General features: G+C 35.0%; 3 protein-coding genes across 8 annotated transcripts in view; 2 read left to right on the forward strand and 1 right to left on the reverse strand.

Moving 5' to 3' along the window:
• Window positions 1-18,985, reverse strand: part of LOC5566138 (golgin subfamily A member 6-like protein 22) — a 165,230-nt gene that overhangs the window by 70,359 nt on the left and 75,886 nt on the right. The window lies entirely within an intron of this gene.
• LOC5566122 (adenylate cyclase type 2) lies at window positions 6,267-13,857 on the forward strand. 3 transcript variants are annotated; one of them, XM_021839662.1, is made up of 16 exons: window positions 6,267-6,555; window positions 6,623-6,763; window positions 6,827-6,989; window positions 7,059-7,420; window positions 7,484-7,599; window positions 7,658-7,693; window positions 9,187-9,618; window positions 9,682-9,832; window positions 10,964-11,038; window positions 11,111-11,235; window positions 11,304-11,564; window positions 11,623-11,884; window positions 11,938-12,030; window positions 12,093-12,361; window positions 12,684-12,778; window positions 12,836-13,857. In XM_021839662.1, exons 1-16 carry the CDS (start codon window positions 6,418-6,420, stop codon window positions 13,657-13,659), a joined length of 3,543 nt encoding a protein of 1,180 aa, XP_021695354.1. In that variant the 5' UTR covers window positions 6,267-6,417; the 3' UTR covers window positions 13,660-13,857. The 3 variants fall into 3 exon arrangements, with proteins under 3 accessions (XP_021695354.1, XP_021695355.1, XP_021695357.1); XM_021839663.1 differs by lacking the exon at window positions 6,623-6,763; XM_021839665.1 differs by lacking the exons at window positions 11,623-11,884; window positions 11,938-12,030; window positions 12,093-12,361; window positions 12,684-12,778; window positions 12,836-13,857 and having other exon boundaries at window positions 11,111-11,225; window positions 11,304-11,558.
• Window positions 13,559-15,689, forward strand: LOC5566121 (leucine-rich repeat-containing protein 59). The gene is made up of 4 exons (XM_001650451.2): window positions 13,559-13,991; window positions 14,048-14,107; window positions 14,174-14,470; window positions 15,267-15,689. Exons 1-4 carry the CDS (start codon window positions 13,869-13,871, stop codon window positions 15,654-15,656), a joined length of 870 nt encoding a protein of 289 aa, XP_001650501.2. The 5' UTR covers window positions 13,559-13,868; the 3' UTR covers window positions 15,657-15,689.

The raw sequence follows: 18,985 nt of genomic DNA on the forward strand, positions 1-18,985 counted from the left end.
TATCACACTCAAACTATTCGTTCATAGCAAACGCTAGAACCAGAGACGGACAAGAAACCGTTTCCCTAACGCTTCCTACTTCCACGCGCACGCCTTTCTTACGCCTGATACATAGGCAGTCTGCTAACCACAAAAGCAAACCTCTCTGCCATTCCTTTCCCCCAATCCATACACTCCCGCATGAACTGGCGTGGATGCAGTGGAATATACGGTCTACGTGGGAGCCAGTTCAATGCATCATCAATTCCTCCCCCTTCCCCTCATTGGTCTGCATTCTGACGTGGCAGGTGCCATTGTTGCCTAAAAATAGAAGATCACCAGCACTTATACACTGAGGATGCCTGTTAGTCCCAAGCAGTTATTCGGTTGGTTCCTTGTGTAAGTGCTGCTGATCTGGCGATACTGGAGTGCATCCACGGGCGGCCAATCAAGCTCAAGCTCAAGGAATGAAAGCTTAAAATTTCAACTATTCAGACAAAATTGAAAAATCTGATAAAAATATGTTTATCGTGAAAAAATATAAAAATTTCTAGTTTTTCTAGAAATTTTCATATATTTTAATGTGAATTTTTTTTTCAAAGTTTTCTATTTTATGCATATGCATTCTATACGCACTTGTGTTTCTATAGTGGCACAAGCGATACAAAAAATATTATTTTTCGTAGTTTTTATATTTTTTTTTCGCAAAAACCAAAATAAAAAGCTTTTACATGACGTAAGTTTAATGTTGAATCGGTCAACTTTAGCCATAGAGAGCTAACATAGAGCAATCTCAATTTTGTGGTAAGGTAAGTCGTCATTAGTTTCCCATTAGTTTTTCGGCTAAACGGCATTCAACCGAATGGCACTTTTGGACAAATGGCGTTCGACCAAATGACCTGGACCCAAAATTAACACCCTCGAGTTTGTTTGAATTATGGGTGTCGATTATGGAGGTGGTGGAGTTGACAGTAGCGCACTCTATTTCCATAGTTGAGGAATGGATGAAGTCTAGGAAACTAGGACTGGCCCGTCACAAAACTGAGGTAGTGAGTGGTGGTCAACAACTGCAAGTCCGAGCAACGGGTGCTTATCACGGTAGGTTATTGCACCATAGAGTCCAAGCGATCCCTTAGGCATCTTGGGGTGATGAGGATGATGCCTAACTGCTCTGCTGTAATTGCCAGCAAACGCAAACTCCTGGCAAGAGTGGCGCTATCCATCATAAGGTATGGAGGACTTGTCTGGTCAAAAGCGCTTAGAACGAACAGAAACCTAAAGCGGTTGGTAAGCACGTACAGGATCATGTGCTTAAGAGTAGCGAGCGCATACGGAACGGTATCTAAGGAGGCCGTGTGCATCGTAGCCGGGTTGACGCCCATCGGGCTCATCATCAAGGAGGATGTTCAATACCAGAGGAGTCCGCGACACGTGTAAAGAGGCAACGCTCAGAAGTTGGCAGCAGGAATGGGATAACTCAACTAAGGCTAAATAGACTCATAGGCTAATACCAAATGTGTCAGATTGGTATGGAAGAAACCAGGGGGAAGTGAATTTCCACCTGACGCAGTTTCTGTCAGGACATGGTTGCTATAGACAGTACCTGCATAGGTTCGGGCACTCAGAATCGATTGCCATTTGTTAAACCTTTGGGAAGGACTTTGCAAAAATTTTTAATTAATTTTGAAACAAAAATATGTTTGCATATGTTAAAAAATATATGCACTGTTCAACTCGTAATCGAGGCAAGATGCTTTATAAATTTAAGTTTTATAGGAAATATGCAATTTCCGAAGAAAAAACTTAAATAATCCAAAGCAATTTGATTTTTTTTTCATTAAAAAATCATGTTTTTGGGTAGTTTTTGTTGAATAACTAAGTCAAACCCATTTTTTATTTTAAATGTGTTGCATGAACAGTTTAAAAACAACTAAAATTGCTTCAAAAACATGCAAAAACAATCAGATTCGATTGAGTATTTGTGAAGTTATGACCAAACATAAATAATTTTTATAGTAAAATGAAGAAAATTTTGAATAAAAGTATTTTTAACTAACAAGTTTTGATTTTAGACTAATTCGATGTTCTACAAAGTTTTTATGAATTTAATTTGAAAAATAATGGTGCTAAAAGTTAAAGTTAAAAATTAAAAGTTAAATAACAAAGTTATGTTTCCATCACTGAAGGTCATTTTTTATAACTTGAAAATTCACCTTCAAGACGCTTGCGCCACCTCTGATTGTTAATATTTTTGGCTCAAATTTTGAGGTTTCTCTTTGAATGTGATTTGAATTCAGTGGAGGACACGTATTTTTGGTTTTGAGAACTTTTGAAAACTAAGCCGCACCCTAATGCACAGGCCCCTCCCGGAAGAAATACCGTAAGGGGGTTCCGGGGAGATAAGGGTCTGAGGCCAAGGGTGATGTCGATGCACTGTACACCGCTTGACCAGTTCAAAAAGAATTGCTCACGTACAGTGCATGGGCTGGTTTAAGCGGGTGCGTCATCCCCACACTCCCTGAGTTACCTTCTCAGGGGGTCTGTTTGCAGAATTCCCCTTTGTAAAAAATAGAAAAAAAACATGCTACGAAAATAAAAGTGCCATATCAGTGATGAAATGGATTAGATGATCCACAAGTCGCCTACTATCCAACACTTTGCTTATATGCGAAGTTGCTGCGAGAAATTTAATGTGAAATTTCGAATAAAAATTGATGCACACTTTATTTTTTGACATTAATTAGTTCATGTACAAAACAGATCAGTCTATCGAATAGTGTTGAAACAAATGCATATCTGTGCTGTTACTTCAATAGGGCCTAACTGACATGAGCGATTTCTCTTAATCGATCCTCTCTTTCGCTAATAACTTCGCTAAACTATATAAATCTGTATCTTCTTAATGAAACAAAATATAGTGATTCTTCATCCTACCGCACAAAAATATGTTACGAAAAGAGAATCAGTTTTTTGCATAAACGCAAAGAGATGAAGAGAAATCAATTAATGCAGATAGGCCCTTATGAAAGAACAAAGCAGATATGTTCAATGAGTGATATGGTGTATATTTCGTACCGTAAAGCAAGAACCGGATCCTACTCTTGGCACTTGTGATTCACTTCGGCAGTGGGTTGTTCTGGAAGCTACTGTGTTTATCTTTGGCCACATTAAGCGTCGTATTAAAGTGCTTCTAATTGCAAAGTTTCAGACAATTCGGCCGAGAAAAACCTCCCATGCCAAAGTGAATCATAGAAGTACCCAAGTAGCTCTGCACCCTATTGCTCGTGCTATGAACAATTTTCGCACCTTATAGTGTGAATGAATCATCTCTTACTATTCATTGCGTTCTACTCTTATGGTGCAGAACCACTTGGGCACTTCCATGTTTCACTTAAGCAGGGGGGGTTTTTCTCGGCCAAATCGTCTGAAACTTTGCAAAGTGCATCAATACGACGCACATTGTGGCCAAATATGAGCATTGTAGTACCTAAGTTGACAGGAGCTGGCACCATTGTTTTCAGGTTTTGTTGAAGCGCGAAAGAGAGAGAATTTCGCCGTGAAATGCCTAATTGAATGGAGGCAGCTACATGTGATGTTAGTGGGGGAAAGAGGGGCGAAAGTTTCATTCCAATATTTCTAACTCAATTCAAAATAAATATTATAAATGTAATGATGTTTAAAATGCTGTCCAAGTTAAATACTTCCACTCCAAATATAATAGAAATTGATTGATGTTTGGAAAAGTTAACGCTATTGGCTTTATGCGTGAAAATTGCAATTTTTAGCCAAATTTCCATTGCACTGATCAAAATCAAAATAAAAGCTATTTCGCTTTTTATGCATTTCCGGGCTTGTCATGAGAATGCTTTAAGATGTGTTAGTTTTGCATAGATGCTTGAGAATAATTTTTTGCCCATAGTGAGGCAGATTATAGATTGTCTCGCAGAAAAACTTGCCTAAAATTTACAAGTAGATGAAAAAACTGAATTTAGTACTATACCGAATTTAGTATTTACTCAACTGTAAGGCCGTCTTCAGCTGAGAGAGAGGAGACAGCTGGCTTAGATTGCGAGCTCCCAAAAGTCAAGGGAACCTGTCATCAACTGTCACAGGAAAACCGCACATTGGAAGGGCAGAGCGTGAAAAACCGTCAACATTTGGCCAAACTAAAACTGGGTATGATTGAAAATTCAGGTTGTTTTCCTGTGATCTCGCATATAAAATAATTGATTATTTAAACATTGACAATTGGACTCAAATTGATATTGAAATTTTAAAATTTTATGACCTTTTTGATAGCAAATGGAATGTGAAAATGGTTTTGACCCAGTTTGTGCTCTCCGATCCATTGTGCACAACCCAAACATGAGAAGAAGAAATCCAAGAAGCCTAGAAAACAAGCCAGTTGTCAGTGAGCTGTCTCCTCTCTCTCAGGTCTTCAGTGTCGTGTACAAACTCTTGTGGAATTAAATGGTATAGTACTAAATTCGGGTTTTTTCATCTACTTATAGGTATTCTACTAAACAGCTCGAAGATTTATTATTAAAATTTACAGTTTTTTTTTTAATTTAGTTAAATATACCTGATAGCGCGAAATTGTTACCAAAATTTACGTGATACCATAGTAGTAAATTTTAGTTTGATGGAAACTGTTATTTTTTATACATGTAATACTATTAAATTTAGTGTAATATTATTAAATTTAGAAAGTACACACTTACACCAAATCACCGACTTCGGTAATCTCATTACCAAAATCTCAACAGCTGAATGACCTGTAATCGATTCGGTAAACGAAACTGACCTTTCGATAATTTGCGTTTGCACCTCAGCTGTCAAATCTACCGAGTTTTCGGTGAACTTTAACCTCAACAATAGATTACCTGAGATCTGTAATTTCACTCCTGACACACAGTAAAAAACTCACCGATTACCAAAACTTCGTTATTTCTGTGAATTACTGATCTGTTTCGGTAAATTTATTTACCGAACACTCGCACTCTGTTTGAGTGTGTATTGTTCTGCAAACATAAAATCATGGCTGGTATAAAGTATGCCGATATATAGTGTTCCAGTGGGCGAATTTTAGTTTAGAATTTTAGTTCCAGTGGGCGATTTTTTTTAGGAAACGCTAGATTCGAGCTTTTGCCCCACCAGTGAGTTCGTATAACCCCTTTTTTGTTTCTCAATATTTTTGCACCATTCTTTTATAAGTTCTCAAAAAACTCGTCTAGTTCCAGAATATGTGGCGATATTAAGAATTAGTCATCTGGATTCTTTAATATTCCTTGGGGGACCGACGCGTAGTCATAACCCACGTAAATATTAAGATACAGAATTTTTATCGTATTCGGATATTCACTCCTCGAAATTAATGCGAGTATGTTGTGAAAAAATGAAGCAATTTGGTGCAGCCGTATTTGAGTATTGAGCATTTATGTTTCTGGTACCACGCTCGACAAATAAAAAGCTTGAAAACTCTAACAAACCTTATATCGTAATTTTTAGATTTCTCCAAGAATACTGAACCGGTTTGTATGTTTTTTTCAGGGTGGCTTTTTATCACCTGGTATTGTATAGTACACAATTCATTTTTCTGATAAATTGACCAAAAACAAGAACAAAACCAAGGAACATCGGAATATCTTCAAATCTAGATCACCAATGATTAATATCGACACGGATTCTAGAAAAACTAGAAGAGATTTTTGAGATCTTGTTAAATATCGAAAAACAAAAAAGTTATAGCGGTTTGAATATTTTTTGGCGGTAGGAAATGAAGCTGCCGGTAGAGGGGTTAAGACATTAAATTAGTTATTATTAAAACTGTTAATACTAAACATGGCTAAGCATTTTGACAGAAATTTGTTCAGCAAAATTGTAGCGGATATGTTGAACGCTCACTGTTTGGTATTTGTTTCTTATCAACTGTTATACTTTTCTGGAAATATTGATTATTCTACTAAGGTTGAACTTTTGCTCCACCTTACCTTACGTTACTAGCATGTTCTGCTATGTAGTGCAGGGTGTACAGTGCTTCCAAGTTCATCGGAAAACTGTTTCATTGAATCAAAGCTCTCAGCGGATGAATTTAAAAATCTAACGAAAATCTCATCTGATGAGCATTATCTGCTCCATTAGCATTGTAACGCTGTCAAAAAGAAGATATTGACTCATGCGCGAAATTATGACGAACGGTGATCAATTTTATCATTATGATAGGTAAACAAGTATCGTCGTTATCAATATAATGTTTTAAGTGGCCATTGTACGACACCATGAGAGCTTATCATTTCTTCTGAACGATTAGTTGTTGTTTGACTCGACTGAAATTTACTTTTCATTCAGTATCATTGCCGGAGTATTCAGTACTTGTGTTTATATTATTTTAGGTTGTAATGTAACTTTGATTGGAATGTCATTAAATTTGAAGCACATATGGTGATCATGACCGATGACAAGGATGCAGATGATCCAAAAATTTACAATAATGAAACTACTAGTGAAGTTGAGCCAAGTCAAGAAACAGAAGCGGATTATTATGCTTTGAAAAAATGGGAGCTTGGATTTTTAAGGGTTTGTATTGAAGCATTCAAATGCAAAATTATTAAAATAAATGATGATTGATCTTTTTCTGGAACAGCAAGAATGTGTCAATCTGGGACTTGAGGTGTTCTACAATAAGTACATGGCTAGAGTTCAACGTAGTTATCTGTCGATTTTTGTTGTTCTCCAAACTTTTATCAGTATAGCTCATGTAGTGGTAATAGTAACAGGAGATCAAGTAAGATACGCAAAGTAATGGTCTTCGATTTCTCTTCAAAGATTTTTTTTTTATTTATTTCAGCATCCGACGGCTGCCATACATCCCGATTTAATTTGTTACACTTTTGGAAGCCTAATAGTCTGGATTTCTTTGTTTGCCGCATTTAAGGAAAGGCTGATAAAAGCTCATCCATGGGTACCATACGTAACTTCATGCGCTGCTATTTTCACGCTCATTGTAACCGGTATGGAGTGACGTGATAGGTTTGATGTTGCAGATTTTGTTACATTAAAATTATTATTATTATTTTCAGATATTATGATCCCTCTTTATCACGCAGTAGTTACCTTCATGAATCCTCCATTAAGGCCATCATATGCTAGTCACGTAATATTCGCAATTTACATATTTCTGCCACTAAGCGAAAACTATAATGTAATTATACTCGGTGGCGCTACCACCATATGCTATTTGATAATAATGGCATTGATTACCTATCGTTTGGAATCTGATATGATCATTAAAGTCACAACTGAACTAATTTATTTCTTATGCCTTAATTTATTTGGACTATATTTTCGCTTAATTAATGAGGTAGCTATCAGACGAACATTCCTCGACCGAAGGGAATTGGTCGAAGGAAATCTTCTTTTGAAATTTGCAAGAAATCAGGAGGTAAACTTCAACCTAGAAAAAGTTTTTTTGCCTTTTAATTGATAATAATTTAAAACATTACAGAAAGAATTACTGCTCAGCATTTTGCCTGAGCATACAGCCGAGTTAATGGAAAAAGACATTCGAGTGATGATTGAAAAAATGCGCAGTGGACATCATAACAACATAAATCCACATAAGTAGATAATAGATAACTAGTATCAACGTATATTTTTTACTCACAAAAATCTGTTTCAGTTTTTTCAGAACCGGAACTCAATGGCGTTCTATTAAGTAAGTCAATATTTTGGAACAACATATAAATGAAATCATTTTTAATTTTTATATAAGGGAGTGGCTAGCTTTATCGTAAGGGCGAGGTGTATTACTTTTTGCATACATGTTTGGAAACCGTTTTTGGCCTATAGTGGAGCAAAAGTTCGAGTCAAATATTATCTCACGAGAAAATCTTAAAATTTACTCAAATCTATATTCAATCTTGTTTTGAATATAGTTTTGTGCGAAAATGCTATTTATGAATGTATTGAAATTAGCCCTGTTTTGAGCAAAAATCTGTTCAAAATTAAATGTGTATTTTTTTTTTTTTTGCAAACTTCAATTTACGGTTGACAGAAGTTATTTCTATCTATCTTTTCCGATTTTCCATACAAAATTACCAACTTTGATAAGCTAGATCTCAGTTATATATGGACCGATTCGAATAAAATTTTCACAGAACATCAGATATAACTTGAATTTTAACATATATTTTTGAATAATTTTTCCAATAACGAGTTTGTAAGTATTAACGGTTTAACTAAAGTGTAATTTTCAACGAAAAATTCAAAACTATTTATCTCAAAATCTGATAGCCCTACACAAAAACTGACTTCAGCAAACTTGTTCATCTCATTAAAATCTACAACTTTGCTGAAGATACCATGAAGCTATTCCTTCAATATGTTTAGTTTTGTCATTTATAAAAAAACGTCAAAAAATTCACTTTAGTCAAACCGTTACTGCTTTTAAACTTGTGATTGAAAAAATCACTCATAAATATATGTTAAAATTCAAGTTATGTCTAATGTTCTGCCAAAATCTTATTCAAATTAAATAACTGAGATATAGTTTACCAAAGTTGGTCATTTTGTATGGAAAATTGTTTTGTCCAATACTGTATATAGATATTGTGTGAATCAATCAGCGAACTTTTGGTCAACCATTAATTTCGAACTCTTGCTCCACCGGTGAAACTATTATTACTAGGAAAGGGCTAGTATTTTGACACAAGTTTATTCAACAAAACTGTAGGTAATATGTTGAAGGTCCACTGTAAAGTATTCATTTCATTTTCAACTGTTATAGTTTCTCTGAAAATACTAATATATCCACTAAGATCAAACTTCAACCCCTCCTTACTCTACGGCTGAAATAAACTTCGAACTGCTACCCTAGAAAAAAAAACTGTTTTATACTTGAACTGACGTATTATTTCATTATAAAATATAATGCAATGATAGTATAAAAGTTCGAACACATTTTGGAAAGTAGCGGTCAACTGAAGTCTGGAATAGGCGGCATCCACAAATTATGTAACGCTCTAGGGGGAGGCGGACAGTAGGATCAAGCGTTACGACTCATACAAAAATTTTATTTTGTCATACAAAAACCGTTACGGAGGGGGGAGGGGGTCGAAAATTTCCAATTTTACCGTTACGTAATAAATGGACGGTGCCATAGACATTTTCGTATATAAGATAATAATTCAGTATTTATCTACATTTCAGCAAACTCTATGTGCAAAAACACACCAACGTTACAATTCTTTACGCGGACGTGGTCAACTATACATTTATCACCACGCAGTTACCAGTGAAATCCTTGGTTGATGTACTTCACGAACTATTCGTCAAATTCGACGAGGCTGCTAAGGAGTTCAATGTGCTTAGAATAAAGTTTTTAGGCGACTGCTACTACTGCGTTTCGGGTGTCCCTATCAAGAACAAACATCATGCGAAAAGCTGCGTTGATTTAGGACTACGAATGATTAAAGACATTCGTGATGTGCGGATGTCTAGAGATCTGAACATAGATATGCGTATTGGAATTCATTCAGGCAGCATAATTTCTGGTGTTATAGGAGCGTGCAAATGGCAATATGATATCTGGTCTAGAGATGTTATTATAGCAAACAAAATGGAATCGACAGGAGAAGCTGGGTATGTCAACTTACACCTACAGAATTTTGTGAAAGATAGCACAATGTTCTCCCGTTTCCCTAGGAAAGTGCATGTGACAATGCAAACGTTAGAACTACTGGACGGAGAGTACATATATGAGGATGGGACAGATAAAGCTAAAAGCGATCCTGTGTTAGTGAAACATAATATACAAACATTTCTAATAGTTCCACAGTTTTGCGATGATAGTAATGTAAGTATAATTATATTCAAAGTATAATTATAGCTAAAATGACGTGATATCACAATTTAATTCTGCAATGTACGCTAGTTCACACAACATATTCAAAATTATTAGATTTCTTCTCAGCATATCTCTTAGTGCTCGAAACCTGCTAGAATTTAATATCTTTTTCGTTAATTTTGCAAGACGGTTCTATCGATTGTTAGATAATTTTTTAATCGTTCGGATTCAACGGCTACGCCGACTTATTCCCTTAGATAAAAAAGAGGTTTATTACTTGCCCAACGTTTCGCTCTCTTAATGAATCTTCGAGCTGTTTAGTGAAATACCTATGAAAAAATGAATTTAGTACTATACCATACTATAAGAACACAAACTCTGGTGAAATTAAATGGTATCGTTCTAAATTCGGATTTTTTTATTTGTTCTCCCTCTCAGTTAATAACTGTGGAAGTGTACTCAGAACACTGAGGCTGAGGAGAAGTAGTGGGGACTTAATGCTAAAAGAAGAAGGATAGGTCGAATTTTTACAGCCTAAATAATTCGACGCATAGTATTTATATTATATTTCTACATCGCTTATTGTCTTTATTGCTTTTTTAATAATTCACACAAAAATAAAAATAAATCGGTGGAGATACATCTATCTAAAGCACATTATTTTGTATGGTATACTGATATGCGGCAGGACTGATATGCAGCTTAAATGTCATGACATTACAATTTATATTTTGCTATGTATGCTAAGTAGTTCACCTCAAAACGAAAGCCGCAAGGAAGATGTTACCATAACCTTTAGGTAATAAGTGACCATCGTAAGGTTTGACTTACGGCATGAGAGTAAATTCTAAACTATACATCAGGTTCACCATCATTATATGAAGAAGCCTAAAAAACGTTAAAATTCTATAGTTTCCTGGATTTATTGTTTTTGACTCCCAGAAACTGCTGTACTGAACGCTGAGTCTAGCATAAGTTATTCCACAATTCCAGATGACTTTATCCATTACCCCAAATTGAATGATTTTTGGAAAAAAGATTCATACATTAGCTCAAATTTTCTGTACTCTGCAAACTATTTTTATGTTTTAAATTTTCTTCGCATGTTAAACTGACTTACTACCTGTTTTCCTATTCTAGTACTACACATTGACGGATACAGCAACGAGCAGCCGGTTGTCTGTCGGGGTTAAAAGGAAAACTATTCAAATAAAGGTAAAGTAAATAACATAATAGGTAACATATTTATTTTTCATTCAACTCTTTTTTTATCCATGCTATATAAAGAAAGAACGAAGCCAAGTAACGCGAAACTTTATGCAAAATTCAATGGAGCAATTCCGTGAAATTATGAAACAAACTAACGTTGAAATGGCAAAAGAATTAGATCGGATGCCGATAGGTAAATTTCAGTATGTATAGCTTATTGAAGATGTTCTTAAATATGATGTATATGATTAACGTGTTACTTATTTTTCAGGTTTAATAAAATATTTTCGACGAGTCGACACACAATTCAGCATCAATCATCAGCTTTACCATATTATTCCAATAGTTATACAAACAACGATACAATTAGTGACAGTCGGTTAGACAATTTATCAACATTTTTCATGTGTTTTGAAAATAAGCGCTGGGAGTGGTTATTCATGAAAGAACCAGATCTTATGCTGAAGTATAGTGTGCTGATGAGTTTTATAGTATTTGTATGTATTTTTCTAACACAAGTGCTCGACAAGGCGTGAGTAAAAACCTTAAATTCCATCCAGTTCAACAATTGTATATTTCTATGTTCGTAGATCCGGAATCTATTTTTGGTTGGTTATGGGATTATCTGGATTGATATTGTTTTGTTTCATACCAATAACCTGGTTTAAAAAATTGTGGGACATATATACGCCATACTCATCTGAAGATTTGCTGCGGATCAGAAAACCCAGGAATACAGTTCTACGAAAGTTATATGATTTTTCTGACAGTGTCATGAGAAGTTTCACCTTTCGAACAATTATCTATCTGGTTACGATATGCATATTAGTCACTTGTTCATTAGCATACTTGGTAAATAGCATAATCACATTAAATGCCACTTTTCTAAACTATTCAGTTTTTAGATTGAATGCAATTACGATATCATTGAAAAAGAGAAGGATGAGACTGTACATAAGGAATCGCTTCTCATAAAGGACTTTTGTTCCAACTCATGGGTATGTTTTCTAGCTATAATACGTTATAAGTTTGGTAAAATATTTGTTGTATATTATTACAGTCAGTCAGCCAATGTTTGACGCTAGCTATTGGAATGGCTTTTTTGTTTCTACGAATCCATTATCTGCTAAAAGCAGTTTGTGGGTTAACGATCCTGCTATTCTATGCATGGGCTATATTCGATGAGTTGCATTATATTTACGATAACAGCGCCAGCATGAACCCCGGAATGAACTCTAAAGTAGCACATTTGTTGCTAGTTGTATTCACTGTAATAGTTTTCCAATGGATTGATCGTCAATCAGAATACATCGCGCGAGTTGATTATAAGTATGTATGGGAACAATCATTTACGCTTGTTATTAAATAATTCTTATATAAATGAAAACCGAATTAAGTATTACATATACCATTTAATTTCACTAATGTTTGTATCCTTTGACATATACGCATATTTCGACTTCAACTGCAAGGCCGTTTTCAGTGTAATATACTAGACTCGAACTCGGGTCTAGTACAAGACACTGAAAATGGCATTCAATTTGAGGTCGATATACGGGTGTCAAAGGATACAAGGATACAGTGGAATTAAATGGTTTAGTACTAAACAACTCAAAGAGTCATTATCAAATAATTCTTGTATTTTTTCTAGTTGGAAAAGACAGCTTCTCAAACAAAAAGAAGAAGCTGAGGTTACCAAGCAAACTAATAAAATCTTAGTTGAGAACATACTACCCACACATGTTGGTAAGTTTAGTTGTAGAAAATTTGTTTCAATTAAGTAAAATACACAAAAAATTTCAGCCGAAATATACATAAACCGCCAGTTAAAAAACGAATTCTATAATGAGGAATACAAAAATGTAGCAGTAATGTTTGCAACAATCACAAACATGGATATAAATACAGACATTTCTGTGGAAAACGAAAAAAGCGTGCTAAAAGTTTTGAACGAAATTATTTGCGACTTTGATGAAAAATTGCAATACTTTGACGGTTACCTAAAAGTAGAAAAAATAAAAGTTGCTGGATGGACATATATGGCAGCGTGTGGATTAGATCCCGGTCGATGTGATTCGTCGTCTTCACTCGGACCGTACCGCTCAGTTTCAGGCATCACGCGAACTTCATTGATGACCAACGGACGAAGAAGTTTGAATCCCAGAACTTCAGATTTATCACCTCAACTCCCCCATAGAAACAATTCTAGCACAAGGCACAGTAACAATGTAACCATCGTAATGACAGAATTTGCATTAGAATTGATGAAAGTTCTGCGTGATTTTAGTATAGAAAATTTTAAACAAACGAATCCGGGATTATTGAGAGTAGGTATCTCCAATGGAAAAGTGATGGCAGGAGTTGTCGGTTCAAGCAAACCATTGTATGACATATGGGGAAATGCTGTTAACATGGCATCCAGAATGGATTCCACGGGTATCCCTGGAAAAATTCAGGTAACAAAAGAAAGTGCCGAAATTATTCAAAGTTATGGGTACCAGTGTGAATACAGAGGTCAAATATTCGTAAAAGGAAGAGGAAAAATTCCAACATATTTCGTCAATGTTAATGACAAATACGAACTGGTGAAATCCACATCTACTGATAACGTCTCAACTAAACTATAAGAAACGGACGGCGATAATAGGCCAATCTCTCCTAGCTGTGAACTTGTCTATGTGTGAGTATTTCGAGATTTTGACACTACCTTTCTTCATGAACCCTCTCAAGTATGACAAATGGCAAACAATCTACACGTCACGAGTGCCGGCAAGCTGATTGAGATCGAGCAATATTATAATAATTGATATTTTCGTCAAAAAAAATCACGCCAAAAATGTCCAAACGAGTTGCAACAAAACAAGATGATCGGGAAAAAATCAATGTACGAGAAAGGCTGACTGAAAACGTCTTAGATTTGAGTTTAATGAACATCTCAGTAGTTCCAGTAAACGATATTGTAAGTTTAATTCATTATTTAATTTGTCAAGAAACTCAATTCAATTTTACTTATAGAAACCATTGAAGCGTGCAACTGTTTTGGATTTGTCGAACAATGTAATAACGGCAATAAACGTACGTACATATTTGAGTAAGCTTAATTATTGCATATTACTAAATAAAGGATAAACATCTTTGTAGAGCGACTTTACAACACTTGTTCAGTTAACAAAGCTGGATTTGAGTAATAATAAAATCCGGTTGATAGCGGACGACTTTGGAAACTTGGTTAACCTGCGGCATTTAGATCTTTACAATAATCAGATCGAGCGGCTTCCTTTGAGCTTCGGTCGACTGAAAAAACTCAAGTACCTGGATCTGAAAAATAATCGCCTGAACCCAGTGTTTTCCAAAATAATAGGGACTTGTACGGACCAAAAGGATTGCATGGAAGCGGCAAGGAAGGCCGTTTCCTTTATGGTTGATATAGAACAGCAGGTATTGAACATATTTTTTATATAATCTTATATTTATCTTTAATTCGCTTACGACTTAGTGAATCATCATTCAACATTTATCAATCACTGAGGTTGCAGAGCTTGTTTCCTCGGTTATAGCACTTTTAACAAGGAACATTTTTTTGTACCAAGCTCAAAAATACCACTATTTACTTAATTTGGGGTCACTGAATCTATTGCCGTTTTGTCATAGCACGTCTGGTTACTAAATAGGCACTTTTTTAATGATTTGGAAAACATTATATTTACCCATACAAAAGAAAACCAATTTTATATGGAGGCTGCAATCTTTAAAAATAGGCCAGGAGAAGTAAATGAACTTGTCATTCATTTTCCTGTCAATTTTCATACAAAATCTACTTTTTCTCTGCTGTAAATTCACTCTGGGTGAACCACTTCCCCTGGCCTATTCGATTACATCGTAATTAAATCGGGAAATTCAAATCAAGCTATGTCTCATACAAACTTTTAAGCCCCATTTAGAATGCTCGGTCGATTCGTTTGCCACAAAATTAATAAACCATAGTTTGAAGTTCATTTGAACAGTATTTTATACAACTTTGACGACCTGTAGCAAAATATTAGGTCCTGGGGCATTTCTGAAAGCGGCAATATATTCAGCAGTCCCAAATTTAGTGGAAATACATATTTTGATCTTGGAGACAGGCGAAAACGTTATTTTTGTTCTGCTATGTAATCAGTTAATCAGATTTCCATGAACATTGTTTGGAAACAATTTTAGTTATTTCACTCTTACTCATTTACACTCTTTTTAGGTGCTAGAGGAACGACGAAAAGAAAAAGAACAAAAGGAGTTGGAAACACAAAAAAGTCTACAGGAAAAAAGTTTACAGGAATCCAAGCAATCTGAGAAGCCAAATGCGGAGAAGAAAAAGAAAAATAAAAACAAGAAACCAAAGCCGCAGCATGCTCAATCAACGGAAAATCAAGAGGACAGTCCCATGTCCAGTAACACAAACAGTCAGCAGACGAAACAAACAGTTGAAAATGATGAGAAGCAGAGTAACGGTTTACTGCGATATGTGTTAACACTGGCAGCTATTGGTATAATTTTATTTTTGATCATTTATTCACTGAATCCTGACTTGGTTGGCGACATTTTTGGTAAACAATATTCCGAAATTATGGAAGAATATATTAAGTAAGCAAATGCAATAAAGTAAAACGTGTGTATCGAACTTTTTTTATTCTTATCACTCCATTAACTCGAAATAACACCCAATCGATAACTCGTCACAGTACTTGAGAATATCTAAACAAATTTCCCGAGAAGAAATAGCAAACATTCCTCTCAGTTACCACCCGGGATGTTATTTAGCACATTTTCAAAGAAAAACAACTTTGAAGTGTTTGATCCACACATCCTGATTTGAACAGATTTATCTCCGACAAATGTATGTTATTTGAAATGCTTCGATGTGTGTATGTATTTGGTTCTAATGAGAATTTCAAATATCAGTGATGTGATGCATTCCCTCGATTATACTAACTACAGAGCTTTAGATCATTAATGCAAAATAGCTGTGCGTTTATCACTACTATCCTACAAATTATAAATTGTATAAAATGTCTCCCTTTCCTTTTTCAGTTAAATTTTATTCATTTCAAATTAAATTAATACAATATAACACAGTTTGATAAGGCGAGATGGATCTACATAGGGCCGAGCCGTGTCCAAATCGAACGACACAGCAGATAAAAAAAACACAGTTTGACAAAAAAAAACGATCTGAATGCACAGACACGCGTCACCTGGACTTGGAAGCATGGCGTTCTCACAATATTTCTGATTTTTTTTAGTAATTTTTGAATCTTAATTACAATCAACTCTCTCGAACTCGATATTCCGTATCTCGAGATCGAGTTAGAGACCCCTTATAAAAGTTGATTTTCATGGCTATTTAGATGGTCCTTTCGATCGCGTTTTCACTGGTTTGGTGAGGTTTGTTGTTTTATAATTCGATACTTCCCTAACCCTATGGTCCCTTCAATTTAGAGTTATGAAGAGTTGACTAAATATATAATTAAATCAATAACCCGACACAGTATTTTATTCTCAGGACAGCAGTATGCTATACTGTGTTTTCATGCGCTAGACAAAGGTTTTCAGACATTTTGGCTCACCGAAATAAGGTGTTTGATCATCACATTTTTTTAAGAATACTGCCGAAATTCTGTCGTTTACAAATGTTTTCCTCTATTAACAGTTCTAATAACTGAGCGAAAACATTACTTTATCATTCGTATCTTCTAAAAGAGTTTATGTGAGGCGTGGCCTAATTTCGTCAGTTATTGAATTAAACTGCAACAGTAATAAGCAATAAGCTTTTATTCACAGGTATTGTGTTAGCGCATTGACCAAGTAATCGTTCGAAGAGCTAGTGGAGTAGTGAATAGAAGAGAAGATTTACTATCTTAAAGTTGGAAGTTCGATTCTCGTTTCTATTTTTGTTTTCATTTGTTTTCACTTTAGCTACAAACAAGCAATTTTACTATAACCTATATATGTTGCAAACAGGCTCCGCCGCTTGCGATATTTGCGTTTAGGGTTACCATATTTGCTGTCACCGGAAAGAGTACATTTTTCCAACTCTGGAAAAGAGTACTAAAGAGTACGATTAGCCTTAAGGCCTTTACATTATTGACGAGTGTGCAATTTTGAAAAAAAAAAATGGAACTATTCAATAATTACGTCTCTACCTAAATAATGAAAACAAATACAAATATTATAAAACTTTGGATTCTGGCTCAGTTTTGATCGTAGAATCAGAATATTCCTTATTTGGCAACATTATAGTCTATCAGATATTTTTTAGTACTAAGCAAGATGGTTCCTTTACAAATATAGAAAAAATATTTGTTTGTTCAGGAAACTAGAACTAGGAAGAGCGAATTTTTCAACCTTGGATCTGAAAAGAATTTCAAGCATTATTGTTCATTCAGGTGTTTCTAAGGAATTGTTCAAGCATCTTTTATAGATGTAAGCTTGATTAATTTGATAGTTTATTTTCATGTTTAATACACTATATTTTAACCCTATATCGGTAGCATGCATTGACTGAGTACACGCACCTTGAAAAAAAGCTCGCTTATCATTCACAGCTCAAGCGAGGTTACGCTGGCGATGGTTGAATGCGCGACCGCCCTTGAGTTAAAGTTAAACCCTTCCATTCCCACAACTTTGTTCAACCGTTTAACGACGCTTCTAATAAAAGTGCATAAATAAAAGCTGTTCCAAATCGTTTGAATCCAATTCGAAATTAATAATTAACTATAAACTAAAAATCAATAGTTAGTTAATTGTTTACCAATGGTTTTACCACATGGTCACTTTTTTTAAAATTTAGTGAGGTATATGAGCTTATAAATACTTTCAAATTATTTTTGAGCTAATTGTTCCAATTCGATTCAATTATTATTTAACGAAAATCGTTGAAATCCTGTTTTCAAGGGAAACATGTGGATTTCCCAAAAGATTATTTGATTTGTTCGGCGATCGTAATAACTAGAAAAGAGTACACTTGAGCCCATTTAGCAAAAAGAATAGTACACACATTTTTAAGGCAAAAAAGAGTACATGTACTCTAAAAAGAGTACATCTGGTAACCCTATTTGCGTTGCTATTCAGTACAATTGTAAGTCATAGTTGAAAACAATTGACAAATGTGATTGATTTTAAAAAAATATTCTCGCATAACCTGTGATCTCGCCCTAAAAGCCATTGGTAACCGAGTGTGTAGCTTGTTGTTACCGAGCAAACAAATGGATTTACACGTTATTCAACATTGCTACAATGAGGAGAAGATCCTCCTCCATCGCCCAGTGGTGATAGTTTTCAGCCTGGGCCATTAATTAGGAGCATTGTTAGCTGGAACAGTTTACCAACTTCAATAAAAACCATTAATTCATTTCCTAGCTTCAAGAAGAACCTCTTGCAGAACTTTCAGTAGATGGGTGTTGTTAAAGAGAACATATTGTTAAGAGATTATTAAGTGCTTTTCTAGTTTAACTCCATATTGTAACATTAAAAAAGATGAATGTCTTAAGTTACATGAATTTAATAAATGAAATAAATAAATAATTTGCTTAGAAACAAGGAGCTACACACTCGATTACCAATGGCTTTTAGGGCGAGATCATAAATTATGCGAGAATTGGAACAAACTGTGCTGCTTGTGGGAGATCTGTTAGATCGCAATATGAAATAAGATACACAAAAGTCTACAAGGGGAGCTTTATGAGTCGCGTGGTCATATTTTCAGGATTTTTCATCCCTCATTGCAGCCAATTCTTCGCATATTTTAGTCGGGATCCCTCCACAAAATGGTTACACAATAACGCATCCACAGTAAAACAAAGAAATTGTTGATACGTCACGAAATTTCCGAAAAAAAATGGTGAATTGTGAAAACGTGAAAATAATTCATTTCAACCATTGAAAATAAAATACTGTATAAGGTTATTGATAAAATTA

Source organism: Aedes aegypti, chromosome 2 (genome assembly GCF_002204515.2).
Source record: "Aedes aegypti strain LVP_AGWG chromosome 2, AaegL5.0 Primary Assembly, whole genome shotgun sequence".
NCBI classification, from domain to species: domain Eukaryota; kingdom Metazoa; phylum Arthropoda; class Insecta; order Diptera; family Culicidae; genus Aedes; species Aedes aegypti.